The sequence below is a fragment of the Lepidochelys kempii genome, chromosome 6 (assembly GCF_965140265.1).
Source record: "Lepidochelys kempii isolate rLepKem1 chromosome 6, rLepKem1.hap2, whole genome shotgun sequence".
Lineage (NCBI taxonomy): Eukaryota > Metazoa > Chordata > Testudines > Cheloniidae > Lepidochelys > Lepidochelys kempii.
This window is the reverse complement of record NC_133261.1, coordinates 35,803,704-35,825,818: the sequence shown is the minus strand read 5'-3', so window position 1 is coordinate 35,825,818 and position 22,115 is coordinate 35,803,704. Positions and strand designations below refer to the sequence as shown.

At 43.9% G+C, this 22,115-nt stretch overlaps 1 protein-coding gene and 1 long non-coding RNA gene across 4 annotated transcripts in view; one reads left to right on the top strand and one right to left on the bottom strand.

Annotated features, from left to right (window-relative positions):
- Positions 1-512: 512 nt before the first annotated feature.
- WEE1 (WEE1 G2 checkpoint kinase) overlaps positions 513-22,115 on the bottom strand; it is a 26,958-nt gene continuing 5,355 nt past the window's right edge. The window contains exons 1-11 of one of the 3 annotated variants that reach the window (XM_073347547.1): positions 17,545-18,885; positions 11,782-11,990; positions 11,025-11,091; positions 10,768-10,940; positions 9,368-9,489; positions 7,343-7,489; positions 6,858-6,953; positions 6,683-6,768; positions 6,256-6,426; positions 6,021-6,166; positions 513-1,892 (exon numbers count right to left, since the gene is read on the bottom strand). In XM_073347547.1, the coding sequence (XP_073203648.1) occupies positions 1,742-1,892; positions 6,021-6,166; positions 6,256-6,426; positions 6,683-6,768; positions 6,858-6,953; positions 7,343-7,489; positions 9,368-9,489; positions 10,768-10,940; positions 11,025-11,091; positions 11,782-11,990; positions 17,545-18,081 (1,905 nt within the window). In that variant the 5' untranslated portion in view covers positions 18,082-18,885 and the 3' untranslated portion in view covers positions 513-1,741. Of the gene's footprint in view, positions 1,893-3,948; positions 4,741-6,020; positions 6,167-6,255; positions 6,427-6,682; positions 6,769-6,857; positions 6,954-7,342; positions 7,490-9,367; positions 9,490-10,767; positions 10,941-11,024; positions 11,092-11,781; positions 11,991-17,544; positions 18,896-22,115 lie in introns of those variants that run through there. The other 2 variants (XM_073347548.1, XM_073347549.1) reach the window with 2 other exon arrangements.
- The window catches only part of LOC140912690 (uncharacterized), a 20,062-nt gene continuing 16,387 nt past the window's right edge, over positions 18,441-22,115 (top strand). Inside the window, exon 1 of the long non-coding RNA XR_012159351.1 lies at positions 18,441-19,670. This is a non-coding gene — a long non-coding RNA (uncharacterized lncRNA). The remainder of the gene's footprint in view (positions 19,671-22,115) is intronic.

Below are 22,115 nucleotides of genomic sequence, written 5' to 3'. Positions count from 1 at the left end.
CTCTACGCTCCTCACCACACACCCCTTGGGATTGAGACTCCTGTCTCACAAAGAATCCCATCCTACCTTTCATTCAACTATTCTCTTACCCTTCCCTCTCCTCCCCACCCAATTAACCTGAATGATTCTCATTCATTCTTCCCCCAATTAACCAATTCTCATCCTTACCCCACTAGATCTACTACCTAAGAAGCAACTCTTTCAAAATTGAAGTAATTACCTCAGCACTTGTTGCTTGGACCAGCTTCACAGCTGCAAAAGTCACCTCAGCCTCTCTCCATCCATCCTGGCTGCACTGCTTACAGACACCATTTCTCAAATTATAGTGGGCTGCAGAGAGGTGGATAGCATTGCTGTACTCCTCCCCTGTGATAAGCTTCCATAGCCATAGGCTTTCCGTAAGTGAGGTAGGACCATTGGAGTAGGTAGGCCACGTCAGGACTAGCCATGATATACTACAGTATAGATATTTTATTTCCACAACTTTAAAGCCAAACAAATATTAGACACTATTAAGCTCAACCTTTGACTTTTAATATTCCAATTAAATACTAATACAAATAAGTGAAACACAAACGGGGAACATTGTTTAAATCAAAGTTAATGAGTAGAGACATGCCAGTAACAAACAAATTCCATTTTTGGCAATATCTGTCAACTTTTAACTAGTAACAGAAAAAGTGATTACACAGCCAAATTGTATTCAGTTCAGAACTTATACTGGAATAGATTCAATTCAGTCTTCTGGCATCCCAAACTGCAGTTTAGTATGGTATACTATGAGCAAGATCAAACAGTTATGTACATGAACATTGAACAGCCAAAATACTTACACTAAACAGCACAAGTATATACAGGTACTCCAACAAAAATATGCAATAGCCATACAAACATGAAACTGAAGGGAGGGAGAAGAGGAAAACCCCAGCATTCAGAGAACGTTATTAAAAAATTACAAAAACATTAATAGCTGAGACATTAACAATTGCACTACACTAATACAAAGTTCAAATATAAAATTGGTGCATTTAGTTCACAATGCACTAGCTTTAAAGAAAAATGCTGCTTTCACTAAAGGCAGCTTAGATATTTTTCACATAATTGTTTTAACAGAAAGCCTATTAACACAACAATGATTGTTTTAATGCTACAGTTTACAGCAAGGACAAAAAACTAAAATAGCAGCAGTTTCACATGGCATATACTTCCACAGGCTTATTTATCCATGGTTTAAGTTATGCCGACAAAGTGCTCCCAGTTGAACAGACAAGTAAAATTCACAATAAAAAGTTTCCTGACACCAGGTATATTGAATGGCCTTAAACCAGTCTCCTCAGCATTCCTTCCCTGTTCCAAGGACAGTCTAATTTCAGTAAAGCCCTTTTAAGATTATTAGGGAAAATATATTTTGTTACAATGCAGTAACACTAAAAAGCAGCACACCACTATAGTGGTTAACCCTGGGATGGTGTAACATTTAACAGTGTAACTGAAAGGCTTATGGACTAACATCCAACGTTTTCAATAGACCAGATATTAGAGTCCATATCTCAATTGTTAATACAGCTAATTTGCTGTATTTTGCAATTAAAAATCCTAAAAGTTATTTCTGTAAAACTAGAGACACTGATTGAAGACTGGGCAAGAAACCAGAAATTGAATTCTTCCTTCAACTCCTCAAAAATTCAATCCATTAAGAAGATTTCATAGTCTCTCCTCAGGTTTTTTTGGAATGGATATTTCAGTATATAGTAAGACTAACTGAGCGGTTCATTTTCTTTCCAATGAGTCGAGATGTTCTATTCTGTGTTGTAGATCTAGTTGCCATTCGGTCGGTGAACAGTGCCCTCTCTTCTGCTGCAGCTTTTGCCATTTGTGCCTTCTTCAGTTCTCTGAAAGAGAAGAATCAAGAAATTTCCATCCAAAATAAGACTCTTGATCAGTCTCAGGCCACAACCTATCTGGATTTGCATAGGCAGCATTATAAAGCAATTTGCAGAACCGCCCAGTTGGTGTCTCCATTCATTTCAGGAGATAACAGGGAAAGTTCAAGATCCAATTTTTGCATCATGTCTAAATTTTCTTACTTGGAGGGAGAAACAGGAAGGAAGTTCCAGAACCATGTATATTGTTGATGCTCAAATAAAATACCCACGGTTTTTTTAAAATTTATATGCAACTGTAAATCAGTAGCTGTTAAAACCTTTAAAAACACATTTCTGTATTAAAGCTATTAAAACCTTTAAAAACACATTTACATTTCTGTAAATGCCAACACTCCAATATAGCTATGACAGCAAATACCACTACATACACAGAAGCTAAACAATAGAGTTAATTAACATAAAGGCCTTTTATTAGCCTAATGAGGTGTGTCAGTTCAACTGCTTGTTGGTCACCAATGATAACTAAGAGATGGAACAAAGTACTTAATCTTACCATGGAAAAGGGTAACCAAAAGAAACCCATAATACTGATGGTTAATTGGATTGGTAGAATAAAGAATGTATCTAATTCTTCCTTGTATCCCAGTTAAAATAATACAGGCTAGTAGTTAATTGCCAGTACAAGCTGACCTTAAAATGTCCACAACTAGCCAACTTTTAGAGTGCTAAGTGTAGAGACTTCATCCTCAAGACTAGCTACCCTTGTTAAGCTATCTTTGTGGTCTGAAGGTTTCCAAAGTTTTTTCTTTTCAACAGACTGCCCCCCCAAGAACGGCATCAGTGACGAACAGCCCAAAAATGCCACCAATGTCCTTTTCCTTCTATAGGCCAATACAGGCACTATACCTGAATCTCTAGTTTGTTTAACATGTCCAACTTGAGTTGGCTGAAAGACTGAGTTGAGGAGAAAGCAGAAACTGCCATGCTGGATAAGACTGGTAGTCTGCCTCGTATCTCATCTCTGACACTGGCCAGTACCAAATGCTTTGGAAGAAGTTACAAAAATGTGTGTGTGTGTATGTATGTATACACACACACCCACCCCACCCCCATCCACTCAAGTAGGTAGTTGTAGAATAACCTGACCACAGGAAAATTTTTTTCTAAATTACATTAGTTAGAGGTTGGCCCATGCCATGAAGGATGAAAATTTCCAACTTCCTAAAAAGGTAACTGGTGTTTTTCCACTATCCATATAAAATGTCCAACACTTTTGAATCCTGCTATGTTCTCAGCCTAAATGAGTTCCACAGGCTAATTGTGCATTGTGTGGAAGTACTTTTCAGTTTTGAGGCACATCCCCATATTATTGTATTGCAAGAAAAAAATACCAGCAGCTCTCCAACTACTTTCTCTATACTATTTTATTATTTCCTTTGTTTAATCATTATCTTTCATATAAAATTATAATGTCCATAGTCATTACTTTCAACCATCGCTGAATCTCCTCTATTTCTGCTGTATCCTCTTTGGACAGGGTGGCAAGAACTCAAATGCTCTAGCTCAGCAATTCTCAAACGGTGGGTCAGCACTCCAAAGTGGGTCATGACCTTGTCTTAATTGGGTCGCCAGAGCAGGTGTTGGATTTGCTGTAGCCCGAGGCCAAAGCCTGAAGCCTGAAGCCTTCAGCCCTGGGTGGTGTGGTTCAGGCTTCAGCTTCAGCTCTGGGCAGTGGGGCTGAGGTTACACGCTCCCTGCCCCAAGCACTCCTGCGGCCAGTGGGAAGCTGTGGGGGCAGAGCCTGGGGAGGCCCCCCGGCCTGCCCCGCCTTGGAGTCAGGTAAGTGCTGCCCACCCCTCCCCCCTCCCAGAGCCTGCACCCCCTTCCCACACCCCCTCAACCTCCTCCCCGAGCCTGCACCCCTGCCCCAGGGCCCACACCCAGCACCCAAACTCCCTCCCAGATCCCCTCCTGCACCTAAACTCCCTCCCAGAGCCCAACCTCTCACCCCTTCTGCACCCAAACTCCCTGCCAGAGCCTGCATCTCAATACCCTACCCCAGACCTTCTCCCCCACCCAAACTCCCTCCCAGAGCCTTAGGAAGTTGGAGGGTGGAGCTTCAGGGGGTGGAGTTTTTGGGGGCAGGTTCTGGGCAGCATGAGTGACATTACTGACCCGCTGGATTTGGATTTGAGGACGGGCATTAGCCCTAAGGTAAATTGAGTTTGAGACCCCTGCTTTAAAAGAATATCAAGGACACCATAGGACTTTTTTAAACTTTTTTAAAAAAAGTTGCATCCAGGAAGGGTGAGGGAAGGATGTGAAAGACAACTAATATTTCCCATTACTGATAATACTTAGAGAATTTTGGAACATGCTTCAAATGCTCCACTGAAGCCATACTTTGAATCTGGAGAAGTGAACCCCTTCCACTCTTTAAGGGAGAGGCCAAGGACAAGAGGGTTTGGGTGTGTCCCTCAAATGGGTTCCCTCCACTTAAGCCTGCTTTTGTATAGTACAAAGTAATATCCACAAGGTGATGACTGAGTGTTTGAGGCATGGAAGAAGTAATTAAGAGTTGGACCACAAACATTTTGCCAAGTATTTTTCCTGATCAGATTTCAAAAGTTTGCCTTGTGAGGGAATTCCTCTAAAGTAGTCATCTATGTTCTAGTTAAGCTTCCCTCCATTTCAGATTGATGGACATGACATGCTTGTTCCTAGATCCAGAAGTCCTTCTCAGCAACCGCTGACTTGGTGAAAGCTTGCCTCCTCTCCCCACTTGCCTGTCTGCATGAAAGTCTCAGTGCTCAGAATTTGTCTTTCAGCAAAAGCCTGCAGACTGCTAGATTGACTGAAGAAAGGAGGAAGTAAGTGTCATTCATCAGGAGACTGTATGAGTGTAACCAACCAAAAGAGCAAGTCCGCCTCTAGCTGTACCAGCTATAGCAGAGGCTAGAGGAAAAACTGCAAGAGGGACTGGTGGAAGGCATGAAAAATGGAAGGCATGGGAAAAAGTGACTAAGGGCATCTATATTAATCGCAAATGATGCGCAGAAACACAGCAACACACCACCTTAAGATTTCTAGCCATTAGAGGTTCAGATGTAGACAGTCACCATAATTCTTCCATCTCCTGTCTATAATTTAGAGACTGACTTAACAGCCAGCTCAAAGGGATTAAGGGGGTTAATACTCTTCCTAAAGGGAATCTCAGTTTCTAAGTCACACTTACACACACACCCACCCCTTACTAAAACCCTTTGATTATTACAATTGAAAACTTGCCCAATGTGCTATTCACTATTTATGCTATTTACAATTTCATCAGCAAAAAATAAAACCAAATGTAAAAGACACTTCATTTATTCTCAATACTGCAATGATTATATCAAAATATTGCAAAGGAAATTTTTCTTTAAAAAACACTTAGTTTTTTAGGATGTTATCCAAACATTGCTATTGTTCTTAGGTTTCTAGGATATATTTGGCTCCTTAAGAGTCTCCTTAAAGGCTCTAAGACAGAGGTGGGCAAACTATGGCGGATGTGGCCCATGGGACTGTCCTGCCCAGCCTTTGAGCTCCGGGCCAGGGAGGCTGGCCCCCAGCCCTCCCCTGCTGTTCCCCCTCCCCCGCAGCCTCAGCTCACCATGCCACCAGCGCACTGGGTGGCAGGGCTGGCTCTGGCCAGGCAGTGCGACTGCAAGCTCCTGCTGTTCTGAACTGCATGGTAAGGGGCAGGAGGTCCCAGGGGGCAGTTAGGGGACAGGGAGCAGGGGTCGGTTGGATGGGGCAGAGGTTCAGGGGGGCAGCGGGGTTTGGATGGGTCAAGAGTTCTGAGGGGGGCAGTCAGGGGGCAGGAAGTGGCAGAGGCCAGGCTGTTTGGGGAGGCACAGCCTTCCCTACCCTCCATACATTTTCGGAGCCCCAATGTAGCCCTCAGGCCAAAAAAAGGTTTGCCCACTCCTGCTTTAAGAGTAGACTTAGGTTTAGTGGAAGTATAGTTACTGTGCTCTTATGTCCTATCTTTAGTAATCTTAAAATTTGAAATAAGGGTATAAAATTTCATCACCCTAAAACACAAATTATCACAAATATAATTATGCCTGATAATCAAGGAACCTTTGCACTCACTTTTGCAAGAGTGAATTTTTGAACTTCTCAGCATTCAGCTCTATACGAAGTTGCTCTGCACTCTTTTTGGCAGCAGATAGCAGCACTGAATGCTTGCCCAGAGCCACTGCTGTAGGTCTTCTCTCTGGATCTGGACTAATCATAACCTTGAAGAAAAGGGATTCAGGTTTAAAAAACACCAACTACTTACAGTATCAGAATAAGCAAGGAGCCATGTGCATACAACAATTCTTACTTTTAATAACTCCAATAATTCTTGAGAAAGAACTTGTGGTATTCTAGGCAGTTTTCCTTGTCGAATTTCATGCCATTGGTCTCCATTAGTCGGAAGTGGTTCAGCACCAGCAGCACACACAACAGTTAGAGCAAGAGCAAAAATATCAGCTTTCGGCAAGTGAGTATAGTTCTGCAAAGAAAAAGTTAAACCTTCTGTGAATACCCACACCAGAATAGAAACTGGACATACGACTAATGTGGAAATAGAGACATCCAAAGCATCTATCTTCTCACATTCCAAAAGGTGAGCCATTTAGAAAAACATTCACGTTTTACAAAACTGAAATAGTTATTTCTACTTGTGGGTGATTAAATAAAAAAACTGCAAACACATCATGCAGACTTAAACCTTATTTTAGCTTCAATTAGCAAAACAAAGCTGTTACCTCTTGTAAAACTTCATTTGCAAGAAAACGGCTATCTCCTTCCTCTACTTGTGGACTAGATACTCTAGTTACATGACCAAGATCACCTAAAAGGAATAGTTAAGGGGAAAAGTTATTATTCAGAAACCAAATGAATCATATCATCTGATCTTTAAGCGGGCAGCATTTGCCTTACCTATTTTAAATACAACTTTGTCAGAAGACCAGTCATCATCATCACCTTCCTCTGATGTCATACTTGGAACTGATGTCCTAGATATGAAGATATTACCTGCAAAGAAGAACTGTAAGGAACAACTCCAGATCTAAATTTTACCTCATTTGATATCTCAGACAACTGTATTTATAAAGAAACTGGTTTCATTATATACCATTTCCTAGAGTAAGACAAACTAGAGAGCAGAAACCACCAAATGGGACAGAAGCGAATTTTTTGGCAAGTCAACAAACTTGGTTCCACAGAAATGATGCAGGATAAACTTAAAAGCACTTTAATTATGCTAGCCAATTTTAAAATTGATCTATTTGATGGTCTGAGTAGCACCACAAAGAATTTAGTTATTGAGGTGTGGCTGACTGCTTATTTTTCTGCAACAAACTAAACCATCTAAAGAAATTGTAAATATAACTTCAATAGAGTACAGTAGTTTACATACTTACTAGGCTTTATATCCATGTGTACCAGTGACATTGAATGAATATACTTTAAGCCACGAGCCACCTGAAGTAGAAGATCTTTCAGCTCGGGTTCAGTAAAATAGCGCATATTTCTGTAGTTTTCACTTATGGCATCAGCTAAACTGCCACCTAAAACAAAGCCAAAATATGTCAACTACCTTGTTCCACAAGTGTTTTACTTAAAACGAAGAAGGTTTCCCATACAGCAGAGATTCCCAAAACGTGGTTCGTGGACCACCAAACATTGCTGATGGTCTAGAGCAGGGGTTCTCAAACTGGGGGTCGGGATCCCTCAGGGGGTCACAAGGTTCTTACATGGGGGGGTCGCAAGCTGTCGGCCTCCACCCCAAACCCCGCTTTGCCACCAGCATTTATAATGGTGTTAAATATATAAAAAGTGTTTTTAATTTATAAGAAGGGGTCACACTCAGAGGCTATGTGAAAGGGGTCACCAGTACAAAAGTTTGAGAAACACTGGTCTAAAGAGAGCTGGATGGTACCATGGTATACCTCTCTCTCTCTCTCTCCTTATTCCCAGCTTCTACATTGAAATACATGTAAAGTAATTGTAAGCAATCACTGTAGTTGCCATGGGATCCCAAGTGAGGGAACTGCCCCAAACAGCCATGAACTAGAGGCCATGTCACCCATATAATCTGTATTAGAATGTTTTCTTCAGAGTAAGAGCTCTGGAAGATATGGCCATGTTAATATTGTGGTAAAAACAGAGAGGGAAACAGTTATCTGCAAAAGGAAAACCAAAAGGCACTGAATATCTAACCCTAAAGCACAAAAGGTGTAAATTTAGTCTGTGCTGGTGAGTTGACACACACAGGAACAGTATTAAATTCAAATAAGGAGAACTGAGTATGTCCTCCTTAAGCATGACCTTTCTTGGACGCTGTCCACTTTTTCTTTGCATGAACTCATTTAATCTAATTTTTTGTTTTAAACCCATTTAAGGGATTTTGGTAAGACACCACAGAATTTTCCTGAGAAAAGTTCTTTAAGTTGGCTTTTTCACATTTAGGAAGTCAGCTCATGGCACTGAGCCAAAAAAACAAAAAAGCTACCCCTACTGCTTTTGTAAGTGGAAGATACACTTCGCACTAGCAGCACTTTTCGAAGAACTCTCTCAGTTGATAAGAGTATTTCTCTCTCCCCCCCTCCCCCATCTATAAAATGGAAAACAGAAATTAAGTGATTTACTCATGGTCCCAAAACAATTCAATACAGAAATATTCCTCAAATCTTTATATACAAGTAATATTTCAGAGTCAACATACTTTCTGATATTAACACGAAAAGCAATACAAAAAGTTAGTTTAAAATCAAAATCACTTCTGGTTTGTGATTTAGACCCAGCTGCTGATCCAGATGAAGCTATTCAATTAAAACGGTGGAAGACCCCGGGTGGCGGGAGGGGAAGGAGGGAGAAAATAAAAGAAGCAAAACGCCTGTTTCTCACCTGCCCCTTAAATAAATTCTGATAGGGGAAAAGGGATTTTCCTTTTAGTTTAGTAGCAACGTAATTGTTTTATTGTGCTTCAGCATGTATGGGCCTAGTAGCATATGTCCAAAGTAAATTTAAAAAAATGTTTTCCCCATAAGGAATACATTAATTTGTTTAGAAAAAATGGTTATGCTCTGCAGTATTTACTTTGTCAACCAGGGAGTAGTCAAGCAGCCCCATGGCTCACCAACTGTTATGTGCAAGGAGAGGAACCTTTTGCTATGTCCTCTCTTTTAGAGAGGTTTGTTTTATTGGAGTATTTTGTTTGATCAAATTTAGTGATTCAGGTTTTTAGATATATAAAATAGTCCTACCAAAGGGACTGCACATGTGTATAACTCCATCTCTTTCACATTTAGAAAAGAGTATCTCCTACAACCAGTGCCATCCACCCCAGGCTAATGCCCCTGAGAGACCTGCCAGTTCAAACCCTACAGGCAACTTTAGAAGACCTACGGTTCATAGCAAGTTGACTGAGAATAGGTTTTTCTTACCATTACAATATTCATTCTGTATAAGCATGTGATCATCTTCTGCCCAGGCAGAGTAGTATCTGACTACATGAGAATGCTGCCCCAAAACTGCATGTGCATAGACCTCTCTTAAAGCATTCTGCCTATTATAAATAAATTTAAAAAACAAACAAAAAAAAAAACACACAAATATTTAGTGATAGTCTAAATTTATTTCAGAATATCTAAATTTAAGTCTGCTAGAAATTGCTATTATATGTTACATACACCCCCCCCCCCACGTGATCTTTATATAGTGGTCACATGGCTACTGCCTTAAAGACACGTTAACACGGAGCCTGAAAAAGGGTATTCATCTGTCAATACTGCTTTGTTATCAAGCAACTGATCTAACACCACTCACCACTGAAAAGAAGAAACAATTCACCCTGCCATTATAAACTTACGGCTGATGTCTTTTAATGAATGTACAGATTTAATTGGGCGGTATCTGAAGTTACATTTGCATTGACATCAGTGACTGAGTATTTAAGTTTTAAAATAATTTATATTATACTATAAAAAGATTAACCATGGTAAAATACTAAAATACAAGCTTTTGTTGTAGATCAGGTTGTATGGTTCCACTTCAAGAACAACTGAGCCTTCACCACTGGTAGAGACTAGAGAGGCTGGAAGAAGTGGCTGCAAATTCACTATGCTTTTAAAGCATCACTGACAATTTCTAAAGGCCTGCCATTGAACAGTTTCAGAAAAGGCTCCTGATGATACAATCTTTTGGTCCAAAAGTTTAAAAGGGAACTAAACATTTATGGGTTAGATGAAAGAATTAAGAATGAACAAACAGTACCATAAATTTATGTTTTAAAGACTTCAGTATTTTGGATTTAAGCATTCCCTTGGAGTGTTGTAAACTAAATAGCATTGTGCAAGTGCACAAGAACCAGAAAAAGAAACTAGCCTACTTTACTTTATCCCTCACTCAAAACTGGACACAGAGCAATACTTAACATTTTGCACTTCTGTGAAGCCTTCCCAGCAGGGGTCACAAAGGGCTTTACAGACATCAGTGTAACGTATATACCATTATTATCCTTACTTTGTAGATGACTAGAGTGATTTACTTAAGATCATACAGGATGCCTGTGGCAGAGCTGGAAATAGAACCCAAGTCTCTCTTCCCACTTCACATAAGCCACAATACTACCCTTTAACTTCAGAAAGACTGATGAAAAGTTAGTTTTTAGATTTCTATTTTAAGGTGTTAGTTGTAAAGCAGATAAACACTTGCAAACTTATATTCATCCTGAAAGTCTCATTTTAATGTGTACACCAGAACACTTCATGTGTGAGAAGCAAAAAAGTAAAAAGGCAACCAAGAGTTAGTATCTAGCTTTAAGTAAAATAACACACATACTCACTCATCAACTGAGCCAGCTAAGGGCTTCTTGGACCGTTTTATAGCATAGATACAGCCATCAAGTCTTTTTACACATTTAAACACGGAACCAAATTCTCCAGACCCAATCTTCTCCAATTCATGAAATTCTGTTTCATACCGTGACTTCATATTACTTTCTGTTATTGTGATCCGCTGCAGTGATTAAAAAAGAAAAAAGACAGACTTAGGTTTGCAAATACACACTACTAATTAAACACAAAGCTATAAGCGTGTTACCTTGGCAGGTCTGATAGTTTCATCTTCAAGCTCTCCGTCACTTGCTTCCATGTCCTCCCCACAAGAGCTGAAAGTTACATTCATAATATATTTATTTATTGAAAAAATAAGTCTTGATGATCTTAAAGACAGACAATAAGAATTCCAATTTTTACATTCTATCAAAGCCAAGCTAATGGAAAACCAAAACAAAAAGTCTGGAATGTGAAATCACACAAAGTAATACCCACCTACAAAATGTAGCTTTCTTGCATATATTTGTCTCTTGTTTCTAGAAGATTAACAGCTGCAGCTGATGCCCACTGCTAAATGTCCATCCTATCACCCCCCCCCCCCTTTCTGGTTTCTATCTAGCAGAATCAAGACAACCATTACTACTACTTGACTCATTGTACAGTTGCTGGTTTCCCATCCTAACTCAAATCCGTGTCTGGACAACATGGTTCACCTGTTAATTCTTCTCCTAATCCAAGGATTCTCTAAACCGATTTTACCTTCCATCTGACAAATCCCACTGCAGATTATGGTCATGCACATCACATTGAACCCCAGCGTAACCCAGAAAATATATTTCTGGGTGTCATTCACCTTGAAGATACCTACTGCTATTAAATTCAGAATGTAAAATTTTGCATCTGTTGATTTTAGGGGAAAAAACTAACAAGAGATTTCCTAGAAAATTTAGCAATACGATTTTTTTTTTTTACAACTAAAAATAGTTTAAAATAAGCTTGATAAAGAAGTATGAGTTACTCACTCATTCCAATGTGTTCTCTTTCTTCTACGACACTGTCCAGCTGAAGTCTGAAGGAACAGCGAATCTGGAGTAAAGGGATTAATGTTCACATGAGGTGTCCGTCTCATAACAGCATCCTGCTTTTCGGACTTCCCAACATTCATGAAGAGGGATCCTACACGGAGTTTAACTGAGCTGGAGCCCATTCCTTGAGCTTTGGAAAGTAAACTCTACAAAAAAACCAAAAAGGCTCATCAGTACTTTAGATACTCATAACTAGGACCCTACCAAATTCACCACCACGAAAAACACATCACAGGCTGTGAAATCTGGTCTTTTATTCTATACAGATTTCACAGGGAAGACTGGCATTTCTCAAATTGGGGGTCACATCACAGTATTGCCACCTTTACTTCTGTGCTGCCTTCAGGGCTGGGCGACTGGAGAGCGGCATATGCTGGCCGCCCACCCAGCTCTGATGGCAGTGCCGCAGCCAGCAGCAGTGCAGAAGTAAAGGTGGCAATACCATACCATGACACCCTTATGTCTGCACTGCTGCTGGCGGCAGCACTGCCATCAGAGCTGGGGTCCCAGTCAGCAGCCGCAGAGCTTCCTGAAGCTGGGGAATGTTCCTGGAGATGGGTCTGACCCAGCCCAGGGAGCAGCCCATGCAGGGGAAGAGGAAGTCCCTTCTTTCACCAACCCACCAGGACCAGCAGCTGGAGCCTGGCATACAGTAGGAGCCCTTGGCCAGTGCACCACCATCCCTGCCCATCCCTGGCTCCAGGCACATCGCTCTGGTGCTCAGGAGTTAAAAGGGCCTTGGGCCTGCTGTGTGTGGAGGCGGGTGTGTGACCACAGAAACCTCCCCAACAACCACAGCACCCATAAGGCTGGCCCTGCCCTCCCCCCACCCCAAGGCCCTCCTATACCATGCCAACTCTCTTCCGCATTGCTGGTGGTGGCGGCGGTGCTGCCTTCAGAGCTGGGCGCCTGGCCAGCAGCCACTGTTCACCGGCCGCCCAGCTCTGAAGACAGTGCCACCGCCAGCAATAGCACAAAAGGGTGGCAAAAATGCAACCCACTATAATAGCCTTTCGACTCCCCTATGACTCCCTTTTGGGTCAGGACCCCCCCCCCCGCTTATAACAAATCTGAAATTTCACAGTAAATATCTTAAGCTCTGATTTTTATCTTTTTAAATCCTATGACCGAAGTTGACCAAGATTGATCGCGAATTTGGTAGGGCCCTACTCATAACTGGGCATGTTCAGCTATGTTTTCCAGAAAGTTATTATTAATGATGACTACTGTTTAATTAGCATAAGAGCTGCTTAATAGGAATGAATTTGTCCCATGTAAATCATTTGGATATGAATTTTTAAGCTTTAGTACTAACAGTGTTTATCTTTATTCTGGCAATTGCTTAACATTTTAATCATTTTCAAGCCTGGCGACTAAAAGTGACCACATTTTAGTCAGGATAAGACCATACAGAAGGATGGAACAATTAACACGATTCTCTTTCAACAGAAAAAACCATGAAGCATGACTATATAGAAACATGCTAAACTCTGAGCCACTAAACACTAAATTACCACACATTATTGGCTCAGCTACACAGCAGCACAATAAAGCCCTGTTATGACTTGCCTATAAAATTCTCATGTTCTTCTGCCTTCTATAAAAAAGTTAGTCCCTATACATCTAAGATTAGCAGTACTAGTGCTCAGTTCTATACTAATGGGACACTAGAAATGCACAAAATATATGGGTGTCCTCTAAATATTCAGAATTGAAAAGTTCATTTTATACACAAATACCATAACAGAATTTACCTTAATCCAAGAGGTTTTCACAGTGAAGAAAGGTCACCTATTGAAAATGAAGTAAAACCACTCTCTCCATAACCCCAACTCTAATATTTTTGGAAGCTGAGGGCAATCTACCAGTCAAATATATTAATCAAACCTCCTTTGCAGGGGAGAGGTGGGAAGATGAAAGACTGGAGAACAGGTTATAGCCAAGTTGCCAAGGCTTCAACCAGTGCCTGTCATGACCTGCAATCCCTAGAATTGACCTGTGCAGGCACATGCATGCTCTCTCATTCTGAGTTTTCAAACACATCAGAGTTCAATGGCATATATCACCCACTAAGCATGTTTCCTGTTGTATTTGATATAAGCAAGCATTGACACTTAAGTCACACTTACATGCTATGTAATCGTATTAATTACATGATTGATCAATCTACTGTTACCATTAGAGACATTTTCAGATTAAAAGTGTTTTTTCCAAGTGTACTTATCAATAATTAATAAATCAAGTAAGACTATTTACTTTTAATTACTTATATACATATATAAGTATACATACTTTTAATTACTTATATACATATATATACTTATTAGTTTTTAGCATAGAAAATTAGAAGACTAGCCAATTTCATACTTATACAGTATGTTTCCAAATAAATAGTTTTCAGATTTCCATGTATTGAAGCAGCAACAGCTGGTTTGGAAGTCTGGTATGGGAATAATTGTTTTAAAAGTTTGAAACAGCTTACATATTCTTTTTAAATTGATCATATTTCAGCAGTCCCAAGTCCCCCTAGCCATTTGTAGTTTATAAATTCTAGGTCTTCCCCATTCACCCCCCACAAGCAAAGTTTCGCTCATGTATCAAATACCCACAAAACAGAAACAATGGAAACAAACTACATGGTGCTGTCAAACAAACATGGAGACAAGGTGATAGAACATTTAAACGCATCACATAAAATTCAGATAACCATGACTGAAAGATTGAGCATCACTTCAATATATATGTCCACTGCAGTGTTTAGAAGTACTGAAAATATGCCTTTTACTCTTAGAACTTGTTTTACAAAACCTACTTTTTAAAAAAATCTACATTGGATTAAACTGGATCCATTTAACAGCTCACACATATTTATAATGACAAAGTAATCAAACTAAATTGACAAGTCAGTTACTGAACTACAATTTTAAGATCAAAAAGTGAGACTGGAAAACTCTTCTGACGTTTAATAAAATAGTGGCAAACCAACAGGCAAGGCTGATCATCTACTTCAAAATATGAATTTTAAAAAGTACCAAACAGACCAGATTAATCTGTTACATAATCTTAACGGACAATTTGTGGGCAGGACCTGGAAAAGATGCCAACTTTTTTTTTTTGTTACAGGCAAACCAAGTATGTTATGTAAGGATTGCTCTAGAATGGGCAGTGGCACTGGTAACATAGATGACAACTTTGTTTTTAATCCCAGACAGAGGAATGAAATGGGGCATTATGTTTTGTTCGTTTATTTTTGTTTAGGTTCCCTGTCAAATTGCATCAGCTATCCTCTGCTGGTGCAGTTCTATATTTAAGGAGCCAGATGTTGCTGGAAGAGTTTGTAAAACACCATTTTCTGTTCTAATTCACTCCTTACGCTTAAAAGGAAAGGAATCTATCATTATCCTTACACCAACTGTATTATACAGAGTAATTGTAGCCATGTCGGTCTCAGGATATTAGAGACAAAGGTAGGTGAGGTGTCTTATTGAACCAACTTTTGCTGGTGAGAGAGACCAAGCTTTCCAGCTACACAGAACTCCTCTTCAGGTCTGGGAAAGGTACTCTGAGGATCACAGCTAAATGCAAGGTGATGGAAAGCAATGTTCCCTCTAATTTTTGACAGGCCGTGTGTGCAAAAAATTTCTTCTGTGCAAATTGTGCTTCTGTGCACATTTTTGTGCGTGCAGGTTTTGCCATGTGTGTGCGCACAACTTAGAGGGAACAGTGGTGGAAAGGATTGTTTAGCTTTAAGTAGTTAGCACATATTCAAGGTAGAATAATTCTTCAGAACAACCCTTTCCACCTTTAATTTAGCTCAGAGTACCTTTCCCAGACCTGAAGAGGAGCTCTGTGAGGCTAGAAAACTTCTCACTCACCAACAGAACTTGGTCCAATAAAGGATATTACTTTGCCCACCTGGTCTCTGTTGTGAGTATTGTTAGTTCTCATTACAAATCTACCAAACAAGACCAACAAGTTTGAAATAAGTGGAAGTGTAACACAAATGTATTAATACTTCTAACCCACCACCCTCCGGACATCCAACATTTTGTGTCTGCCAACCACATTGCTCTTCCAGTAAACAGAGTTCTAGCGCCCTAGAGCAGTGCTTCTCAAGCTATCTGATGTGGGGGACCGGCGTTTTTTTCCCCAACGTGCGCACAGACTGGCAGCCGATGGCTCGTGGACTGGCACCGGTCCGCGGACCACCACTTTGAGTAGCACTGCCCTAGAGTATTTTCTCTCAGGGAGGTGGGCTGGTTCTAGCCCATATTAGGCAGGGATCTTTACTGTAATACAAGGTCCAAATTTCTTGGTCAAGGTATAGTCAAGATCCAGACTCGAGAGAAGTAGTACTTGTGGCACCTTAGAGACTAAGGAATTTATTTGAGCATAAGCTTTCGTGAGCTACAGCTCACTTCATCGGATCGAAGAAGTGAGCTGTAGCTCACGAAAGCTTATGCTCAAATAAATTCCTTAGTCTCTAAGGTGCCACAAGTACTCCTTTTCTTTTTGTGAATACAGACTAACACGGCTGCTACTCTGAAATCAGACTCTAGAGAAACAATTTTTCACACCACCACCACAATAATAAGTGAATAAAGAGGTTTCACAACCCATTCAAAAGCATCTGGAAATCATGCCCATGATCCGCCTACTACAGGGGTGGGCAAACTTTTTGGCCCGAAGGCCACATCTGGGTATGGAAATTGTATGGTGGGACGTGAATGGTCACGAAATTGGGGATTGGGGTAGGGGAGGGGGTGAGGGCTCCGGATAGAGGTGCAGGCTCTGGGGTAGGGCCAAAAATGAGTTCAGGGTGTGGGAGAGGATTCCAGGCTGGAGCAGAAAGTTGGGGTGTATGGGGGGGGCGCCCCTCTGGGTGGGGGATGTGGCTGACGGGATGGGTGTGAAGTAGGGTGCTCTGGGGTGGGACCGAGGGGTTCAGAGGACAGATGGGGGTTCAGGGCTGGAGCAGGGGTGCAGGCTCTGGGTGGCGCTTACCTCAAGCAGCTCCCAGAAGCAGCAGCATGTCCCCTCTCCATCTCCTGTGCAGAGGGAGCAGCCAGGCAGCTCTGGGCGCCGCCTCTACAGCCCCCATTAGCTGCAGTTCCAGGCAAATGGGAGCTGCAGGGACAGCGTGCAGAGCCCCTGGCTGCCCCTATGTGTAGGGGACAAGGGGGAACATCCCAGCTGCTTCCAGGAGCCGTGCAGGACCAGATCAGGGCAAGCCCTGGACCCTGCTCCACGGTGGGAGCTCAAGGGACAGATTAAAATATCTGAAGGTCCGGATACACCCCCCGGGGCCATTGTTTGCCCACCCCTGGCCTACTGACTACCCCTCCTGTACAAAGAGCCACAAAGCCAGGCCCCTCACTACCCTTCCCCCATATCGCACAGACACCACAAGCAAAGGAGTGGATACTGCAGATCTGGCCCACAGCAAGGGGCGTGCGGGACCCAATGTGTACAGTGCTTTGACGAGCTGGAGGACCAGGCGAGACCCAGCACCGCAGGCAGCTCCTCCGGGAATCCTGAGCACAGACCGCGCCACGCCCTGTGTCGGAGCACGGGGCACACACGTGCTACAAGTTACAACCAGCCGCCCTTTAAGGGACCAAGAACCGAAGGGGAGCTGTGCCACGAGCAGCCCCAGCCGCTCCGCAGGGCACCATCCCCACCCCGAGCCCGGCCCCTCACCTTGGGCGTGTGCGGTGTGTCGAAGAGGCGCAGCTTGCGGAAGGTCTTGTGGGGTGGGGTGCCGGGGCACTCGAGCAGGGGGGAGCGGGGCTCCTCGCTGCGGACCCGGTACCCGCCTGCAGTGAAATGCGTCGGCGACTCCCCGCAACACCGGCGGCCCTTGAGTGGCGGCGAGGGCGAGCCGGCCATGAAGTAGGCTCCGGGCGACTTGACCGGGGACGAGCCGAAGCCCTCCTCCTCCCATGAGTCCTCCTCATCCCCAGGCAGCGCGGAGCCCGCCGGCTCCATCTCCTCCTCTTCCAGCGGCGGCGGCTCGCCCCGCGCCGGAGTGCGGGCTGCCGAGAGCGGCGAGTCCGCCTCCTGGAAGGCTGAGTCCTCGCCGGTGCTGTTGCCGCTGCTGCCCCCTTCCTCCTCCTCGTCCTCCTCCTCGCAGTCGCTGCTGCCGGCCGGGAACAGCAGCTTCTGCCGGATCGGGGCGGCCGCCCGCCGGACCGAGACGCGCCGCGCCGCGGCCTGCTGCAGGCTCACGAAGCTCATGGCGGGACCAGGGCTCCGAGCCGCTCCCGGCTCCGCACGGGCCCCGCTGACGGGGAGACGCGGCCGCTCCCACGCCGACCGCTCCCCAGCTCTGCCACTATCGGCGCAGAGTAGGCGCCACCCCAGGCTCCGCGCGGACCTACTCGCTAGCGCTGCCCAGGGTAGCCCAGCTCTTGCCGTTCAGACTCCGCGGCTTTCCCGCGACCGTTAGTCTCGTGGCCCCTACGCCAGCCAATCACACACGCCCACTCAGTTTGAAAACAAGGAAGACGGAGGCCAGGCCACGCAGAACATACGTCATACGTTCGTTTGGCGCGAATGGGGCGCTGGAAAGGGCGGGGCTGGAGACGTCTCCTTCCGTTGGGGGTGGGGGGCGTGGAGATGCCGCCGGCGGTAGCCAGGTGCCTCCATTCCGGCGAGCGGCAGAGCTGGGCGGCCGCAGGGGGGTGCCGCAGGGGGCGGCGATGGCCCTGGGGTAGAGCGAACAGCGCGCTAGGCCGAGTATGAGTTGTGACCCCGGCAGTGAGTCGCCAGGGCTGCTCCTCCGACCGCACCATCCGGGGGGCGGGCCCCTCGCCCCGGGGCCCCGCACCATGCGGGGGGCACCGTTCTCTCCAGGCTCGTGTAGGAAAGGTGGAGAGGGCTCTGCTGCCAGTACGAGCGCGGGGTGGCCAGGCAGGCTGCCAGGCTCCTCCCGCGCCGCTGGGATACGGCTCCAGCTCTCCATCGCACAACCCCGCGCATCGAGCGGGAACTGCCCCTTTCACTGTACAACACGCCGCGGGCAGGGAGCGGAAAGCCGCTGTGCTGTCGCGCTGGAGGCAGGGCACAGCCCCGGCCGGCGGCCTGCACCCCACTCGCCCCGCTGCACACGCAGTTCGTTGCGGTGGCGCTCCTGTGAGCAGAGGCGTGGCGTGCTGCTGGTCAGTGCGCTCCTGCCCCGGCGCCCTGCGGAAAGGAGTCCGTTTGCCCTGCAGTGAGTTGAGCCCGTCGCGATTGCAAGGAGACGAGCTGCCCACCCACCCCCTGGCAGGAATCGCCTCCAGCCAGCCAAACCTGCGTGTCTCACGCGGCGGCAAACAAAAAATATATTGCTCGCTCCCCTTTTCTAGAGAGCGCTTCCAAGTGAGCTTCTCGGCTCTGCACACGTGGCAGGATCGGAAGTCGAAGAAGGCCGACAGACACCCCCAGCCCCAAGTAAAATGCCACTTTGCTGAGAGCCGTTAGCGGCGGGGAGTTTCATCTCTGCCTCGTTAAGAACAAAGACAGTGTATGAGCCCCTTTAATTCTTCTTTTAAAGTCTGTCACTGCACGACTGCTTGTAAAGACTGGCAGTGTTGAGAAAGCTAAAATCTAAGCAGACTTTTTTTTTTTTTTAAAAAAAGCTTCTCTTCTGTGAATATCAGAAGAAGAAGAAACGGAAGATTGACGCTAGATCATCTTTTCTACTAACGCTCGAAATCGACAAATCCAATATACTGGTTCCCTCTACCCCAGATATGCATATTTGGTTGACGTATATATTGGTAACTTTTGTGATGGTGATTTCAGGTCCAGCAGTAATGTGATTTTTTTAGTTTCAGCACAGAGTAAGTATGTTTATTGTTTTACAGCAAAATGCCCCACATTAAAAAGAACATAATTGCTAGATCTTCAGCTGTGCAAAATGGTACAGAGTGCTTAAGTACAAGTGGAACAGACATAATCTGTTAAACAAATACTAAATTTTATGGTCCTATAAGACAAGATGTGAAACTACAGCATGATCTGAGAGCAAGTGTTATGTAACAATCTCAGCTTTTTTTAAAAAAAAATTGTTTGCCATAAAAAAAACAAATGATTTGTAAACTTTTCTCATGATATTTGAGACCTGATTCATGAATTTGAACATTTGAGGTTGGCAATACAGCAGAGCCACTTAACCCATTTCCACTTGTGGCGTAAGTAAACCTTTGAATTAAGGATGGCCTATCAGGGAGGGGAAATGGTAGGCTTGTGCCCTGATTTGCTCTTTTAGGGTGCATCATGGAGGGCTAGTGGCTCTTAACCCAATTTTTAAAAAAATCCATTTTTTTTAAATTTAAGCTTAACTATTTAAAGAAATGCAAATTACTTTGACTTATAAATATTGCAAACCTCTCAGAACACTGGGACATCAGGCACAGTATTCTGATTGGTTGACTTGCAGCCCTCGTTTAGTAAGAACTTCTTACTCATAAACCAGAGAATCACCTCACAATGAACGTGTTATATACTCTGCATTCCGTTTGCCACAGACTGACCTCTCTGTGACCGCTTTGACTTTGGCCCTCCACTTCATCTCTATCAGCCCTTGCTGGACTGATAATGCAATCAAGTATCGGTCCTTTATCACTTAATGAAATTATATTAACTAAAACTAATCTTTTGAGCAAAGCTGTACTGACCAACTTTGTTTTCCCAGTCAGAGAAAGCTAGAATAATCCAGAGCTGGCTTAGTCTAGGTCCTGTGACCTATCATCAACTTCTCCTTATTTTCAAGACAATACACATTTCTTCCCCCCATCCTTCAGGTTAAAGAGTCATTCTGTGGCTGATGCTAATGGCTAGAGTAGCTGTGACAGTCCCAGTGCCCCTTCATCCTTTTGGTAAGATGAAAAGCATACAGAATTTATCTAGCAGATCTTTTGGCCCTTATCCAGTTCCACATGATAGCATGTAGACAGCCCCCATTAAAATTGATGTCTGTCTGTCTGTCTGTTTTTTACCCCTCGAGTGGCATCCCCAAATCCTGCTTTCGTTATCCCTGGAAGAGCAAAATCAAACCTATTCTGCTGCATGAGGGACCTCTGCACCCAGAGAAACGGGAAGGATTTGCTTCTAAAAGTTTAGGAGACAATGAATTAAACACACTAGACCCAGCCTACAGAGAAAAGGGAAATTAAAATGTGTACTTATCCAGATGCTCCAGTTGTTTGCTGTTTGATATGATTCCAGGCAATGGTGGATCCTAGTAACAGAAACCTTAACTTAAAACCATAAACTTTAAACACTTTTCTACCTCTCATTTTCAGTTTTTTATAAGCCTAACTGAATACTGTCCTCAGCCTCTTCCTCCCAAAGAGCCATTTCACTGGTACATTGGAGCTGGCTCCTTTAACAACTCTTACTCATCCTCTTTCCCCTTTCCCCTGCCACACCAACTCGGGGTGCCATTGTTACTTTGCCATATAAGTGGGAGCATAACACAGAGAGCAGGAAAGCTTTGCCCCGACTTCTCCATCTGGAAGCCACCACCATTTCACCTGGCTGCCCTGTGAAAGGAAAGTAAACAGCTGTCTAATCTCCTAGGTAAGACCCATGGCCACTGCAAGAACAGGATTGTCTGCAGGCTCTGCTGCCTCACAAGCTCTCGAAAGCCAGATAACACTTGGCAACTTTACTGGATCCATTCACAGAAATGGGACAGCCATTGTCACCTCTCCTGGGACTGTCACTCTTGGACCCTCTTCACACACACACACACAGGATTAAATACATCTCTTACCACTGCTCTTTTCAGCAATTAGGAAATTCAACTACATTACTTGTAAGTAGTTTTCTATTTTACCAATTATAATAATTTCACCTTTCACTAGGCTAGGAGCTGGTGATATAGAGCGAGGTGGTCTGAGGAAGATATCTTAGGCCCTGTCTACACTGGCACTTTACAGCGCTGCAACTTTTTTGCTCGGATTGTGAAGACCCCCCCATGAGTGCTGCAAGTTCCAGCGCTGTAAAGTGGCAGTGTAGACAGTGCACCAGCAAGTTATTCCCCTCGCAGAGCTGGTTTTTTTACAGTGCTGGGAGAGCTCCGCCACACCGCTTTAACGTTGCTAGTGAAGACATACCCTTACGGTGTGAGTTCCTCCAACTGTATGTGAACTTCTTTGGTTACTTTCAGCACTGCTCTCCCTAACAGCAAGAGACCTCCACCACAGACCAACCAGCTTCCCCCCCCTCCTTCCCCATGCACACTCTATTACATGTAGTCCAGTCCCACCCATTTCAGTTTC